General features: G+C 44.0%; 1 protein-coding gene and 1 long non-coding RNA gene across 6 annotated transcripts in view; both read left to right on the top strand.

The window, feature by feature from the left end:
- Positions 1-16,691, top strand: part of LOC110536191 (ephrin-A4-like) — a 124,089-nt gene that overhangs the window by 198 nt on the left and 107,200 nt on the right. For 2 of the 3 annotated variants that reach the window (XM_036939603.1, XM_036939585.1), the window contains exon 1: positions 1-508. This exon is cut by the window's left edge. In XM_036939603.1, the coding sequence (XP_036795498.1) occupies positions 387-508 (122 nt within the window). In that variant the 5' untranslated portion in view covers positions 1-386. The remainder of the gene's footprint in view (positions 509-16,691) is intronic. The other variant, XM_036939594.1, reaches the window with a different exon arrangement.
- On the top strand, positions 13,864-16,526 carry LOC118937848. Of its 3 annotated transcripts, none has more exons than XR_005035267.1 (3): positions 13,864-15,042; positions 15,240-15,330; positions 15,630-16,526. It is a non-coding gene; the product is annotated as an uncharacterized LOC118937848 (long non-coding RNA). The 3 variants fall into 3 exon arrangements; XR_005035266.1 differs by having other exon boundaries at positions 15,240-15,280; positions 15,618-16,525; XR_005035263.1 differs by having other exon boundaries at positions 13,864-14,671; positions 15,240-15,280; positions 15,461-16,523.

Below are 16,691 nucleotides of genomic sequence, written 5' to 3'. Positions count from 1 at the left end.
GTTAGTGTACTTTTAAAAGTGTCTTTTTGACATAAGGAAATAAGTTGTGCCGCAGCAGAATAAAGGAGGCTATCCTTTTCAGTATCAGGCAGCAACTTTACCAAACTATCTGACTTTGTGTTCAGCTTTTGAGGAGTCTCTCCATCGTTTGACTTTATTCACCATGCAACAACGGTTTCCACATAGGATGTACCCCGAAAGGAAGGTATTTTGGTGACTTAGTTTGAGAACGTTTGAACGGGAATATTGCGTCAGTAAAGGTGATTCTACTCTGCGTTAACCGGGGCCACTAGTCTACCTGTCACGGAATTCTTTCAACCAACCACTCCCACCCGGTCCCCTCGTGCTGTCTTTCCGTGGGTCGCCTGCCTCGCCCGCTAACCGTGATGACGTGCGGTTGGAGTCCGGGAGCTGTCACGGTTTGGAGAACTACCGTTTTCCTGCTCAACATCGCGTGCACAGCTTCGGCCAAGAGACACGTCGTCTACTGGAACTCCACCAACACTAGGTGAGCTAAGTGTTTCTAGAACAACCAGGGAATCCTCCCCGCTGCTCTGAAGCTGGAGAGAATAGTTTAGGGATTGTTTATTTGGTAGAGTTTATGCATTGCTCATTTGGAAGTCCATGAACTTCACTCTCCCATTATCTCACGTTTCTGCATGAGTAGCCCACGTTCTTTTGCATTAGCCTACTGCACAGACAGGACAACACCATGGTGTTTATGCATATTAGTCCACTTTGAGTGAACTTGTAGCACATTGAGATTGGGCAACGTTCAAACGTCCAACCCTGTGGTGCCCTAACTGAACTGTGTGATAGGTCTAACTATAACAGGAGTCAGGACTTCTCCTTCCTACATTCATGTCAAACATCCAACCCTGTGGTGTCCTAACTGAACTGTGTGATAGGTCTAACTATAACAGGAGTCAGGACTTCTCCTTCCTACATTCATGTCAAACATCCAACCCTGTGGTGTCCTAACTGAACTGTGTGATAGGTCTAACTATAACAGGAGTCAGGACTTCTCCTTCCTACATTCATGTCAAACATCCAACCCTGTGGTGCCCTAACTGAACTGTGTGATAGGTCTAACTATAACAGGAGTCAGGACTTCTCCTTCCTACATTCATGTCAAACATCCAACCCTGTGGTGTCCTAACTGAACTGTGTGATAGGTCTAACTATAACAGGAGTCAGGACTTCTCCTTCCCACATTCATGTCAAACATCCAACCCTGTGGTGTCCTAACTGAACTGTGTGATAGGTCTAACTATAACAGGAGTCAGGACTTCTCCTTCCTACATTCATGTCAAACATCCAACCCTGTGGTGTCCTAACTGAACTGTGTGATAGGTCTAACTATAACAGGAGTCAGGACTTCTCCTTCCTACATTCATGTCAAACATCCAACCCTGCTTTTACCTGTATTGACATGCTCACCTGCACGGTTATGCAAGAACTAACCTTTCAAACGGTGATGGCTGCCCATGCAGGTCAACAGGCATGAGTCAAGTTGTGCTGACAGCTTCTCCAACCCACCCACATTACCCAGTCCTTTACTAATGCATAACCCACTGCTCGTCTTCATCATACCCTGGTGAAGACAGCCTGGCTGTTGAAACATGGGTAATAAATGACTGCATCTGATGCTTTTTCTTTTTAAAGAGGAAAAGCAATAGACCTAGTTTGAATGAATACTTTATAGATGTATTCTTCCCTCTTTCCTTCATTGAGGTAATAATGACTGTGTTAGTTGAGGTAATGATCCCTGCTCTGACATGACTGTGTTAGTTGAGGTAATGATCCCTGCTCTGACATGACTGTGTTAGTTGAGGTAATGATCCCTGCTCTGACATGACTGTGTTAGTTGAGGTAATGATCCCTGCTCTGACATGACTGTGTTAGTTGAGGTAATGATCCCTGCTCTGACATGACTGTGTTAGTTGAGGTAATGATCCCTGCTCTGACATGACTGTGTTAGTTGAGGTAATGATCACTGCTCTGACATGACTGTGTTGAGGTAATGATCACTGCTCTGACATGACTGTGTTGAGGTAATGATCCCTGCTCTGACATGACTGTGTTAGTTGAGGTAATGATCACTGCTCTGACATGACTGTGTTAGTTGAGGTAATGATCACTGCTCTGACATGACTGTGTTAGTTGAGGTAATGATCCCTGCTCTGACATGACTGTGTTAGTTGAGGTAATGATCCCTGCTCTGACATGACTGTGTTAGTTGAGGTAATGATCCCTGCTCTGACATGACTGTGTTGAGGTAATGATCACTGCTCTGACATGACTGTTAGTTGAGGTAATGATCCCTGCTCTGACATGACTGTGTTAGTTGAGGTAATGATCCCTGCTCTGACATGACTGTGTTAGTTGAGGTAATGATCCCTGCTCTGACATGACTGTGTTAGTTGAGGTAATGATCACTGCTCTGACATGACTGTGTTAGTTGAGGTAATGATCCCTGCTCTGACATGACTGTGTTAGTTGAGGTAATGATCCCTGCTCTGACATGACTGTGTTAGTTGAGGTAATGATCCCTGCTCTGACATGACTGTGTTAGTTGAGGTAATGATCCCTGCTCTGACATGACTGTGTTAGTTGAGGTAATGATCACTGCTCTGACATGACTGTGTTAGTTGAGGTAATGATCCCTGCTCTGACATGACTGTGTTAGTTGAGGTAATGATCCCTGCTCTGACATGACTGTGTTAGTTGAGGTAATGATCCCTGCTCTGACATGACTGTGTTAGTTGAGGTAATGATCACTGCTCTGACATGACTGTGTTGATGTAATGATCCCTGCTCTGACATGACTGTGTTAGTTGAGGTAATGATCCCTGCTCTGACATGACTGTGTTAGTTGAGGTAATGATCCCTGCTCTGACATGACTGTGTTAGTTGAGGTAATGATCCCTGCTCTGACATGACTGTGTTAGTTGAGGTAATGATCCCTGCTCTGACATGACTGTGTTAGTTGAGGTAATGATCCCTGCTCTGACATGACTGTGTTAGTTGAGGTAATGATCCCTGCTCTGAGATGACTGTTAGTTCTCTAGTGGAAATCCTTGCGTTCACTTGTCTAGCCATGTTGTGGTAGTGATTTATATGTAGGAAGCATTCAAACAGGGTCCTAGATACTGAACTATTCTGCTGACAGGTGTGTTTGACTCCAAACCACCGTCATGTGTACGTGTTTAGTTGGTAATGGGAGTGTGCTGTGTGGTTTTGTATAGTGTGTGTGTGTGTGTGTGTGTGTGTGTGTGTAATGAGTTGATTTGGGTCAGTAGTCAGGCAGAGAGAGGTTCACCTGCAGATCCAGGTGTTACCAAGCAGCTAATTGAAGACTAGAGCTGTGGAAGCTGCACCACCTCTGGGTTTCCTATATCTTACTAACCGACTGTCCGGCCAGACAGGTAGGTAGGGGCCCCAGCAACATACAGGGCTGTGTTCATCAATCACTGATCTGATTGGCCTGAAAGGGATACTTCAGAATTTGTACAATTTATAATGTATCTGCATCCAGTATTAAGGAGGTTGGAGGTAGTTTCATGAGCCAATGCTGAAATGAACGCTAGTTAGCAACTTCATTCAAACTGCACATAGAGAGAGACAAGTTGTATCCAGGAGTTCATCTGACTCTGGGGAAGTAGATAAAGGGCCTCATTAGGCTTGGGCGGTATACCATGTATACTGGGGTAGGCTTGGGCGGTATACTGGGGTAGGCTTGGGCGGTATACCATGTATACTGGGGTAGGCTTGGGCGGTATACCATGTATACTGGGGTAGGCTTGGGCGGTATACCATGTATACTGGGGTATTTGGAAATAGTTTTTTTAATACCGTTACCTATTTCTTTTAAGTTTTTCAATACATTTATTTATAGCTAATAAAGCAGATCGCTTTCTTCATTTCACCGTTCTTCATTATTTCCCATTATAAAGGTCACCGTAGTTCCCCAGAACAGTTGAGCCAGTCAGGTGTTTGTTAACAGCACAATAGGAGATAGCGGGAGCAGGTGTGTCCAGTTGTCTATTGACAGGCGTTGTGTTTTATATTGAAAGTCAAGTGTTTTTCTGCTTCCAAAGAGTGATCAGGGGCGAGCAAGTATTGTTTTCCTTCGCAAAAAATATATTGGTGCAACACATTTGTCAGGAGTGCTACACTATTCGGCTGGCAGCCGCACAAGGAAATTAGCTTACACTGATGAAGTGAGTTTAAAAAATAACAATTCATGGCCATCACATTCCTAATGTTTATCATAGAAAGAATGTAGCCAGCAACATTTGCTCATGTTTTGCTTAAAGTTAATCTTGCATTTTACCAGAAAGTAGGCTACCGGAGAAAAGCAGCTAAGTCTGAGTGCTGTCTGCTGATAGAAGGCCTGTTTGTGAATTCCCATCCGAGTGGAGGAGTGCAATTGGAATAAGAATCATTTTAGATCTGCGTTCATAAAATTCTGCAAGATATTATTTTATGCGTTTGATCTTTTTGCTTTTGTGTAAAACGCAGAAAACACAACCCCTAAGTTGAACTTGCTAGTTATCTAGTAAGTGGCTGAATTAAGGAGGAGACGGGGAATCATTCTCTTGTAAATGTCCAAACTCATCAACAATTTATATTTGTTAGCGCTTACCAATATATGTATATCCTGATGAGCTGGATTTCCTGTCTTTGCATATATTTCGTTAACAGCTTCCATGGAAATTAGCTATTACTTGTGCTAATTTTGTCAGTATTCTGGTAATAGACGCCCAATGGGCTTTTTCCCCTTTTGTGGCGCCCCCTTGTGTACTTAGCCGGTAATAGCGTAAATCCATGGATGAGAGAAGGACGCAATGACGATATGAAAATCTGGATACCGCCCAAATCTAGGCCTCATTGCCAAAATCCCAAAGTATCCCTTAAACTGAACCCAAATATTTTAACGTGGTCCAAATGTTATGAAATGCATACTTCCTCCCTTCCCTGAGGAAATCTGACCGGCATATATGTGATTGGATGACTGAATGTATGGTTGCCATCCTACTGTTTTCACCAATTAAATATAAATTCCTCAAGGAATGAAGAAAGAGTTTTATAACTATTTGGAACGGGGCCCTGGAATTGTGAACCACCTAAAATTGCTTGGGAAACACCGCTGCACCCCTCTCTCTCTCAGGGGAAGCTGGAAGGGTCACACTCTGTGGCAAGGAAAACACTTTCTGCTGCACCACCACCCAATCAGAAACCCATCAGTGTGTCTGTGATACTGCACCCAGGACAGGGTCCCCAGGGGCCAGAGTGTGTGTGTTGTTGCTCTCATGCCCACTCTCCTGCACCTCCCTCTTCTCCCTCCTCCTTCTCTCCCCTGCCCTCTCCTCTCTCTCTCTGTCCAGAGCAGGATATTGGCTGTGTGATTAGTTTAGGTTCAGCCATTTTCCCTGAGCTGCTGTTGAGAAGCTATAGGCCGTCCCAAGGCCCATAAACCTGGCCAAGCGACCACTGCCTCAATCTACCTCTGTCTCTGCAATATACCACACCACAGTGCTCTCTTAACCACATATCTAGGATCAGCTCACCCTCCCCAAACCCGATCCTTAATCATTAAGGCTGAACAACATAACTGACCCGATATCAGTGTCTAGTGGCGTCATCCTACTGCAGTGAGGGTCTAGTGGAGGACCGAGAGGGGCGACAGCTGACATTTAACATTAACACCAGGCTCCTACAGTCACAACACACAGCAGGCTGCTGTTAATATAGATGATTTAGGACCCTGGCTTGTCACCTTTTCCCATAGAAATCCAGATTTATAGTTTTAATGAACTAGAAGCAGTGATGTGTGAACAGGGGTTTATAAAGTCAGCCATCTAGTTAAAATGTCTGGAACAAAGACTATAGCCTGGCTGCTGTAATGTATTACTGCTGCACAATTAGCTAGCAGACTCTTTGCTAGCACTTTATAAAATGCTCATTAATATATATTAATAAACTAATTTACATAGTATGTCTTACTAATAAATTAGTATTTTGACATTAACAATTATAAGCATGTATCATTTTAAGCATTACACACATTTATATGCAATAAGAGTAATTGCTTAGTAATTGAACATTTTATAAAAACAAAGTGTAAAGTTATTGAAGTGTATCTGGCTCTAGTCTAAATCAAAGATTTACAGCAGGAGAGTTAGAAATGTAGATTTGTTTTGTTGTCATTTTATATCCTGAATGATTGTTTTCTACAGGAGCTGTCTCATTGACCAGGGCTCCACATTCTCGATCTCTGTGGTACTTCCTGGTTTAAATAAAGGTGAAATAAAACAACAGTTAAAAACCGAAGTTAATTTAATGGTGTGTGCATAGCTCCAGTATAGTATACAGCGTTCTGTCCCAGTGTGTAGCAGGCTGGGGCTAGTTCTCTGCTGTGGATTTAGACTCAGCTCATGGGGTTTGCTTTACCTTGAAGAATCTGTGGCTCCAAACTAGTTTACCACGTAGGTGACCACGCATGTCTGTACATAGGCCTGGCCTCTACTCGTTCTGCCACATGCTTGGTTCTGCCATTTTGGTTTTCATACACCAAACAGAGACAGCGATATGGAGTATCTGCTCCTTTATCCCCTGTTCTCGGTTCGCTCACCCTCTCCTCCTTTACACACGCTAACAACCTTCAGTCCTCCTCCTATACACACCCCTCTCTGTCCTCCAGGGGCGACAGCTTACATTTAATACACTAGTAGTGTATTTGTGGTTTGAAATTTCAGACTTGATTTTCCCTTCCCTTGTGAAAAATGTATCAACCTCTATGAAGATGTCCATTTAATTCCAATTCACATTTCCTGTTGTTGCAGGATTATTTTCCCTCAACAAGTTTGGACTCTCACTGTATATGTAAGGAGTACCAGTTCACCTGGAGTAGAAGCTATTACATTAGTATTTATGTTGGTGTCTTTATTGAAAATGCATTTGATTCTTTTACAGCTCCTCTGTGTAATATTCATCATGTACCTGGGTTCATGTACTGTACTGTAGACACTGAATGGAAAGCTGACAGTGTCTGTAATATTCATCATGTACCATTTTTCATGTACTGTAGACACTGAATGGAAAGCTGACAGTGTCTGTAATATTCATCATGTACCATTTGTCATGTACTGTAGACACTGAATGGAAAGCTGACAGTGTCTGTAATATTCATCATGTACCTGGGTTCATGTACTGTACTGTAGACACTGAATGGAAAGCTGACAGTGGTGAGTGTCTGTGTAATTGGGCCTAATCAGGGGAGTTATGATTGCACCAGTAGACTTGTTTCTCTCTCATATTCCTGTGCGTTTCTCTTTCCTCTCTCTCCTGTGTGTGTGTGTCTCCGCTGTGTGCCTAGCTCAGTGTTAATCTCAGTCCTCCCCTGGTAAATGATTAACATGAAGAAGCTGTGAACTATAATCAACAAGACTAAAGTGTGGTAATTACCACTCTATTCCCTGTCCTGCTAACACCATCCCTTCATCTCTCTCTCTCCCTCTCCTATCTGTGTTGATGATGCTCATGCGTTGTCTTGCATGACGTAGTAAACATTGTGCTTTATGTTGTGTGTTTGTGTGTGTACCAGTAGGCAGTCTGACTCTGTAGTTGTGTACAAAACAATGTGTTGCAGTAATTCCAGTCATTTGTCGCAGGCTGAATCAATGTTTCTGCCCATTGTGCTGCACTAAAGTTAATTTCAGTAGAACAATGACTCTGTCAGGGTGTGTGTCCTAGTCTGTGAACTTGTTTCTTGGGTGCATGTGTTCAGGGTTGTGTGTGTTTCCGTCACCAGAGCAGGGCTGAGATATAACCCATTACTGGAAAGACCAACACTCAGTCACAGGACGCCGTCACAGGAAGTCTCTCCTTGAAGCTTTCAAAACAGGACACACTCTCCTAAAACAGAGACATTTCATAAAGGGTTATTTTCTAGGTTTTCCTTTTCCAATAAAGTAGCGAGATACTGTAGCACATGGCAGACAAAATGGTTTATTTTTCAACAAGCAAGGACCTTTCTCCCTGCATGTGAACTTCCTCCTACTGAGAACTGATAAGGAAAGGCCTAATTGGGAGGAAAACCCCAGGTCTCAGACGGTGATAAGGAAAGGCCTAACTGGGAGGACCAACCCCAGGTCTCAGACAGTGATAAGGAAAGGCCTAACTGGGAGGACCAACCCCAGGTCTCAGACAGTGATAAGGAAAGGCCTAACTGGGAGGACCAACCCCAGGTCTCAGACGGTGATAAGGAAAGGCCTAACTGGGAGGACCAACCCCAGGTCTCAGACGGTGATAAGGAAAGGCCTAACTGGGAGGACCAACCCCAGGTCTCAGACAGTGATAAGGAAAGGCCTAACTGGGAGGACCAACCCCAGGTCTCAGACAGTGATAAGGAAAGGCCTAACTGTGAGGACCAACCCCAGGTCTCAGACAGTGATAAGGAAAGGCCTAACTGGGAGGACCAACCCCAGGTCTCAGACAGTGATAAGGAAAGGCCTAACTGGGAGGACCAACCCCAGGTCTCAGACAGTGATAAGGAAAGGCCTAACTGGGAGGACCAACCCCAGGTCTCAGACAGTGATAAGGAAAGGCCTAACTGGGAGGACCAACCCCAGGTCTCAGACAGTGATAAGGAAAGGCCTAACTGGGAGGACCAACCCCAGGTCTCAGACAGTGATAAGGAAAGGCCTAACTGGGAGGACCAACCCCAGGTCTCAGACAGTGATAAGGAAAGGCCTAACTGGGAGGACCAACCCCAGGTCTCAGACAGTGATAAGGAAAGGCCTAACTGGGAGGACCAACCCCAGGTCTCAGACAGTGATAAGGAAAGGCCTAACTGGGAGGACCAACCCCAGGTCTCAGACAGTGATAAGGAAAGGCCTGTTCTATGACAGAGTATAATATAAATGGGTTGTTTTGTTTCAACTTGTAGTTAATTTAGGTATGACAAAGTGTCAGAGGATGTGTTTTTGGAGGGAGGGTGTAGACCAGAGACTTGTATTGTACTGTGACTGCCATGTCTGTCTGTCTGTAAACATTACCCTACCTGGCCTCAATTTGTAAATCATTCTAACAAATCCATTCAAATGTGAATTTTTGTATTGAATTGGAGCACCGTTGAGGGGTGTGTGTGTGTGTGTGTGTGTGTGTGTGTAATCCACAGTACTGCGAGGAGCCAGCCGGCTAGAGACGGCTGTATTACTCCTCTGAATGAAATCTTATGTAAACGAGCTGCCAAACAGAAAATATAAACCTGCAGCAAGCAATTGAGGTGGATAAACACACACACTGTTGTAAATGAGTTATTTTGGGTGGAGAGGGTGAGAGAGAGAGGCCTTGCACTCTGTCTGTATCAGCCTCTCAGATAGTCATGGTGCTGAGTGCATTTACAGAGAGGCTAGAATACCTCTGGTCAAGGTATTTAGGAAATATCGATACCAATTTAAATGATAGAAATAATCACTGACTCCTTGCCTTATCACTGGACTACATATGGACCCAAACCGGCCCCAGACCTCTTTCCATATCTCGCCATTTCTCTCTGTGGACAATCATTTATTGATTTTATTTAGTGCATCTAATATTGACTGTAGAGTGAATGTCTTCGTGTCCTGTAACGGCTGTTGTCCAGGAACAGATGAAGTTTGGATAGCGGGTCTGTCGGCATGGACACGCAAGCGGCTTTTTTTCGGCCCAAAATGGCTGCCATGTGACTTGGAGGCTCGAGATGACGCAGACAAGCAGCAGTGTGTGGGAATCATCTTGTGTGCATTAAACATCAACAAAGCAATCTTTAAGAAATTGCATTGTTTTGTAGAACCGTATATTACAGAGTTTTCACTTGATCATCAAATCTGGAACTCCAAAATGGTCCTGCATATAATGGAATATGAATGATGGAAGTTTTCAAAAGATTCTGTTTGTCTCAGCTGAAATATATAGAAATGATTTAAATGGTTAACACTGTCTCAACTCCCTCTGCTTTACCACTGTGTTCTGCCTCATCACACACACACACACACACACACACTCACTCATATCAGAAGCCTTGCCAAGAGGCAGCCAGGGAATTCCCTGCTATAGAAAAATTGAATTAGTATTGACCGAGGAGGATGAGGTACAGGGAGAAGCAGAGGAACCTAGATTATAGAACAGTACAGGAGCCTACAAGGCATTTGACACAAATCCTGTGTTTCACATGACAGCTGTTAGTGTGTTTTGTCTCCAGTTGTTGGGTTTGCATTGTCGTCAGGTTCATCGAAGTTTTGGAATATCTTTTGAGCTGGAATTGCCATTTTCCTGTCTCATGAGTAAATTGGCATAGCTCATATGATCGTCAATGGTGATGGTTGTTATGACCACAGAGATTGTTTCATCAGTATTATCTGATATGCGTAAATGTTTTTTTGCTCTGACCAGATGACATTTTTTTGGGACAAATCCTCACCAGTATGATTGATATTAACTAGAGGTCGACCGATTTAATCTGAATGGCCGATTTAATTAGGGCCGATTTCAAGTTTTCATAACAATCGGAAATCTGTATTTTTGGGCGCCGATTTCCGATTATTTTTTAATTTAAATGTTTGAAATTATTATTTTTTTATACCTTTTTATTTAACTACACAAGTCAGTTAAGAACACATTCTTATTTTCAATGACGGCTTAGGAACTGTGGGTTAACTGCCTGTTCAGGGGCAGAACGACAGATTTTCACCTTGTCAGCTCGGGGGTTTCAATCTTCTCACCGCACAGTTAACTGGTCCAGCGCTCTAACCATTGCACTCCACGAGTAGCCTGCCTGTTACGCAAATGCAGTAGAAGCCAAGGTAAATTGCTAGCTAGCATTAAACTTATCTTATAAAAAACAATCAATCATAATCACTAGTTATAACTACTAATCCAGTTTGGCAGGCAATATTAACCAGGTGAAATTGTGTCATTTCTCTTGCGTTTCATTGCCCGCAGAGTCAGTGTATATGCAACAGTTTGGGCTGCCTGGCTCATTGCGAACTAATTTGCTAGAATTTTACGTAATTATGACATACATTGAAGGTTGTGCAATGTAACAACAATATTTAGACTTAGGGATGCCACCCGTTAGATAAAATACAGAACGGTTCCGTATTTCACTGAAAAAATAAATGTTTTGTTTTCGAAATGATAGTTTCTGGATTCGATCATATTAATGACCAAAGGCTTGTATTTCTGTGTGTTATTATGTTATAATTAAGTCTGATTTGATAGAGCAGTCTGACTGAGCAGCAGCAGGCCCGTAATCATTCATTCAAACAGCACTTTAGTGCGTTTTGCCAGCAGCTCTTCGCAAGCACAGCGCTGTTCATGACTTCAAGCCTATCAGCCTGATGGCTGGTGTAACCAATGTGAAATGGCTAGCTAGTTAGCTGGGTGTGCGCTAATACTGTTTCAAACGTCACTCGCTTTTAGATTTGGAGTAGTTATTCCCCTTGCGCTGCAAGGGCCGTGACTTTTGTGGAGCAGAGGCTGTTGTCGATGTGTTCCTGGTTCGAGCCCAGGTAGGGGCAAGGAGGTGGACGGAAGCTATACTGTTACATTGGCAATACTATAGTGCCTATAAGAACATCCAATAGTCAAAGGTACAGTGGGGTAAAAAAGTATTTAGTCAGCCACCAATTGTGCAAGTTCTCCCACTTAAAAAGATGAGAGAGGCCTGTAATTTTCATCATAGGTACACTTCAACTATGACAGACAAAATGAGGGAAAAAAATCCAGAAAATCACATTGTAGGATTTTTAATGAATTTATTTGCAAATTATGGTGGAAAATAAGTATTTGGTCAATAACAAAAGTTTATCTCAATACTTTGTCATTGCCAACAGTGTATATAACAGAGGTCAAATGTTTTCTGTAAGTCTTCACAAGGTTTTCACACACTGTTGCTGGTATTTTGGACCATTCCTTCGTTGCCCAGGCGGTGTGTTTGGGATCATTGTCATGCTGAAAGACTCAGCCACGTTTCATCTTCAATGCCCTTGCTGATGGAAGGAGGTTTTCACTCAAAATCTCACGATACATGGCCCCATTCATTCTTTCCTTTACACGGATCAGTCGTCCTGGTCCCTTTGCAGAAAAACAGCCCCAAAGCATGATGTTTCCACCCCCATGCTTCACAGTAGGTATGGTGTTCTTTGGATGCAACTCAGCATTCTTTGTCCTCCAAACACGACGAGTTGAGTTTTAACCAAAAAGTTATATTTTGGTTTCATCTGACCATGACATTCTCCCAATCTTCTTCTGGATCATCCAAATGCGCTCTAGCAAACTTCAGATGGGCCTGGACATGTACTGGCTTAAGCAGGGCGACACGTCTGGCACTGCAGGATTTGAGTCCCTGGCGCCGTAGTGTGTTACTGATGGTAGGCTTTGTTACTTTGGTCCCAGCTCTCTGCAGGTCATTCACTAGGTCCTCCTGTGTGGTTCTGGGATTTTTGCTCACTGTTCTTGTGATCATTTTGACCCCACGGTGTGAGATCTTGCGTGGAGCCCCAGATCGAAGGAGATTATCAGTGGTCTTGTATGTCTTCCATTTCCCAATGAATTGCTCCCACAGTTGATTTCTTCAAACCAATCTGCTTACCTATTGCAGATTCAGTCTTCCCAGCCTGGTGCAGGTCTACAATTTTGTTTCTGGGGTCCTTTGACAGCTCTTTGGTCTTGGCCATAGTGGAGTAAGGAGTGTGACTGTTTGAGGTTGTGGTCAGGTGTCTTTTATACTGATAACAAGTTCAAACAGGTGCCATTAATACAGGTAACAACTGGAGGACAGAGGAGCCTCTTACAGGTCTGTGAGAGCCAGAAATCTTGCTTGTTTGTAGGTGACCACATACTTATTTTCCACCATAATTTGCAAATAAATTCATAAAAAATCCTACAATGTGATTTTCTGCATTTATTTTTCCAATTTTGTCTGTCATAGTTGAAGTGTACATATGATGAAAATTACAGGCCTCTCTCATCTTTTTAAGTGGGAGAACTTGCACAATTGGTGGCTGACTAAATACTTTTTTTGCCCCACTGTATATGAAATACAAATGGTATAGAGAGAAATAGTCCTATAAATACTATATTAACTACAACCTAAAACCTCTTACTTTGGAATATTGAAGTCTCATATTAACTACCAGCTTTCATATGTTCTCATGTTCTGAGCAAGGAACTTAAACGTTAGCTTTTTTACATGGCACATATTGCACTTTTACTTTCTTCTCCAACACTTTGTTTTTGCATTATTTAAACCAAATTGAACATGTTTGATTATTTATTTGAGGCTAAATTGATTTAATTGATGTTTTATATTAAGTTAAAATAAGTGTTCATTCAGTATTGTGGTAATTGTCATTATTACAAATAAAATAAAATCGTCAGATTAATCGGTGTCAAAAAATCATAATCAGTCGACCTGTACAGTAGAGTGTAGGTCAGTGGAGAGGTAGGGTGGACTAGTGTGTTACTCTACAGTAGAGTGTAGGTCAGTGGAGAGGCAGGGTGGACTAGTGTGTTACTCTACAGTAGAGTGTAGGTCAGTGGAGAGGTAGGGTGGACTAGTGTGTTACTCTACAGTAGAGTGTAGGTCAGTGGAGAGGCAGGGTGTACTATTGTGTTACTCTGTACAGTAGAGTGTAGGTCAGTGGAGAGGTAGGGTGGACTAGTGTGTTACTCTACAGTAGAGTGTAGGTCAGTGGAGAGGCAGGGTGGACTACTGTGTTACTCTGTACAGTAGAGTGTAGGTCAGTGGAGAGGTAGGGTGGACTAGTGTGTTACTCTGTACAGTAGAGTGTAGGTCAGTGGAGAGGTAGGGTGGACTACTGTGTTACTCTGTACAGTAGAGTGTAGGTCAGTGGAGAGGTAGGGTGGACTACTGTGTTACTCTGTACAGTAGAGTGTAGGTCAGTGGAGAGGTAGGGTGGACTACTGTGTTACTCTGTACAGTAGAGTGTAGGTCAGTGGAGAGGTAGAGTGGACTACTGTGTTACTCTACAGTAGAGTGTAGGTCAGTGGAGAGGCAGGGTGGACTACTGTGTTACTCTGTACAGTAGAGTGTAGGTCAGTGGAGAGGTAGGGTGGACTAGTGTGTTACTCTGTACAGTAGAGTGTAGGTCAGTGGAGAGGTAGGGTGGACTAGTGTGTTACTCTGTACAGTAGAGTGTAGGTCGGTGGAGAGGCAGGGTGTACTATTGTGTTACTCTGTACAGTAGAGTGTAGGTCAGTGGAGAGGTAGGGTGGACTAGTGTGTTACTCTGTACAGTAGAGTGTAGGTCAGTGGAGAGGCAGGGTGGACTAGTGTGTTACTCTGTACAGTGGAGAGGTAGGGTGGACTAGTGTGTTACTCTGTATAGTGGAGAGGTAGGGTGGACTAGTGTGTTACTCTGTACAGTAGAGTGTAGGTCAGTGGAGAGGCAGGGTGGACTAGTGTGTTACTCTGTACAGTAGAGTGTAGGTCAGTGGAGAGGCAGGGTGGACTAGTGTGTTACTCTGTACAGTAGAGTGTAGGTCAGTGGAGAGGCAGGGTGGACTAGTGTGTTACTCTGTACAGTAGAGTGTAGGTCAGTGGAGAGGCAGGGTGGACTAGTGTGTTACTCTGTACAGTAGAGTGTAGGTCAGTGGAGAGGTAGGGTGGACTAGTGTGTTACTCTGTACAGTAGAGTGTAGGTCAGTGGAGAGGCAGGGTGGACTACTGTGTTACTCTGTACAGTAGAGTGTAGGTCAGTGGAGAGGCAGGGTGTACTAGTGTGTTACTCTGTACAGTAGAGTGTAGGTCGGTGGAGAGGCAGGGTGGACTAGTGTGTTACTCTGTACAGTAGAGTGTAGGTCAGTGGAGAGGCAGGGTGGACTAGTGTGTTACTCTGTATAGTAGAGTGTAGGTCAGTGGAGAGGCAGGGTGTACTAGTGTGTTACTCTGTACAGTAGAGTGTAGGTCAGTGGAGAGGCAGGGTGGACTAGTGTGTTACTCTGTACAGTAGAGTGTAGGTCAGTGGAGAGGTAGGGTGGACTACTGTGTTATTCTGTACAGTAGAGTGTAGGTCAGTGGAGAGGCAGGGTGGACTAGTGTGTTACTCTGTACAGTAGAGTGTAGGTCAGTGGAGAGTTAGGGTGGACTAGTGTGTTACTCTGTACAGTAGAGTGTAGGTCAGTGGAGAGGTAGGGTGGACTAGTGTGTTACTCTGTACAGTGGAGAGGCAGGGTGGACTAGTGTGTTACTCTGTACAGTAGAGTGTAGGTCAGTGGAGAGGCAGGGTGGACTAGTGTGTTACTCTGTACAGTGGAGAGGTAGGGTGGACTAGTGTGTTACTGTATAGTGGAGAGGTAGAGTGGACTACTGTGTTACTCTGTACAGTAGAGTGTAGGTCAGTGGGGAGGCAGGGTGGACTATTGTGTTACTCTGTACAGTAGAGTGTAGGTCAGTGGAGAGGCAGGGTGGACTAGTGTGTTACTCTGTACAGTAGAGTGTAGGTCAATGGAGAGGTAGGGTGGACTAGTGTTACTCTGTATAGTATAGTGTAGGTTAGTGGAGAGGCAGGGTGTACTATTGTGTTACTCTGTACAGTAGAGTGTAGGTCAGTGGAGAGGCAGGGTGGACTAGTGTGTTACTCTGTACAGTAGAGTGTAGGTCAGTGGAGAGGCAGGGTGGACTAGTGTGTTACTCTGTACAGTAGAGTGTAGGTCAGTGGAGAGGTAGGGTGGACTACTGTGTTACTCTACAGTAGAGTGTAGGTCAGTGGAGAGGCAGGGTGGACTAGTGTGTTACTCTGTACAGTAGAGTGTAGGTCAGTGGAGAGGCAGGGTGGACTAGTGTGTTACTCTGTACAGTAGAGTGTAGGTCAGTGGAGAGGCAGGGTGGACTAGTGTGTTACTCTGTACAGTAGAGTGTAGGTCAGTGGAGAGGCAGGGTGTACTAGTGTGTTACTCTGTACAGTAGAGTGTAGGTCGGTGGAGAGGCAGGGTGGACTAGTGTGTTACTCTGTACAGTAGAGTGTAGGTCAGTGGAGAGGCAGGGTGGACTACTGTGTTACTCTGTACAGTAGAGTGTAGGTCAGTGGAGAGGCAGGGTGGACTAGTGTGTTACTCTGTACAGTAGAGTGTAGGTCAGTGGAGAGGCAGGGTGGACTACTGTGTTACTCTGTACAGTAGAGTGTAGGTCAGTGGAGAGGCAGGGTGGACTACTGTGTTACTCTGTACAGTAGAGTGTAGGTCAGTGGAGAGGCAGGGTGCAGCACACTTCATACTGGTTTATGGTGTAATAAAGGTCCTTGCACAAAGCACCGCTCCACAACACTTTATCTAATCATCTACACAATATGCAGTAAGGGGTCAATAGTCTGACTGCTGTGGGTGGATGTGTGTGTGTGGGTGGGTGTGTACTGAAATTCTGTTTTTGTGTGAATATTGGTGTGTCTGCATGTTGGTTATGTACTGTAGTCAGGAGGTTGAGACGTGTGGTTATGTACTGTAGTCAGGAGGTTGAGACGTGTGGTTATGTACTGTAGTCAGGTTGTTGAGACGTGTGGTTATGTGCTGTAGTCAGGAGGTTGTTGAGACGTGTGGTTATGTACTGTAGTCAGGAGGTTGAGACGTGTGGTTATGTACTGTAGTCAGGAGGTTGTTGAGACGTGTGGTTATGTACTGTAGTC

Source organism: Oncorhynchus mykiss, chromosome 2 (assembly GCF_013265735.2).
Source record: "Oncorhynchus mykiss isolate Arlee chromosome 2, USDA_OmykA_1.1, whole genome shotgun sequence".
NCBI classification, from domain to species: domain Eukaryota; kingdom Metazoa; phylum Chordata; class Actinopteri; order Salmoniformes; family Salmonidae; genus Oncorhynchus; species Oncorhynchus mykiss.
This window is presented reverse-complemented; position numbering and strand designations above follow the sequence as displayed.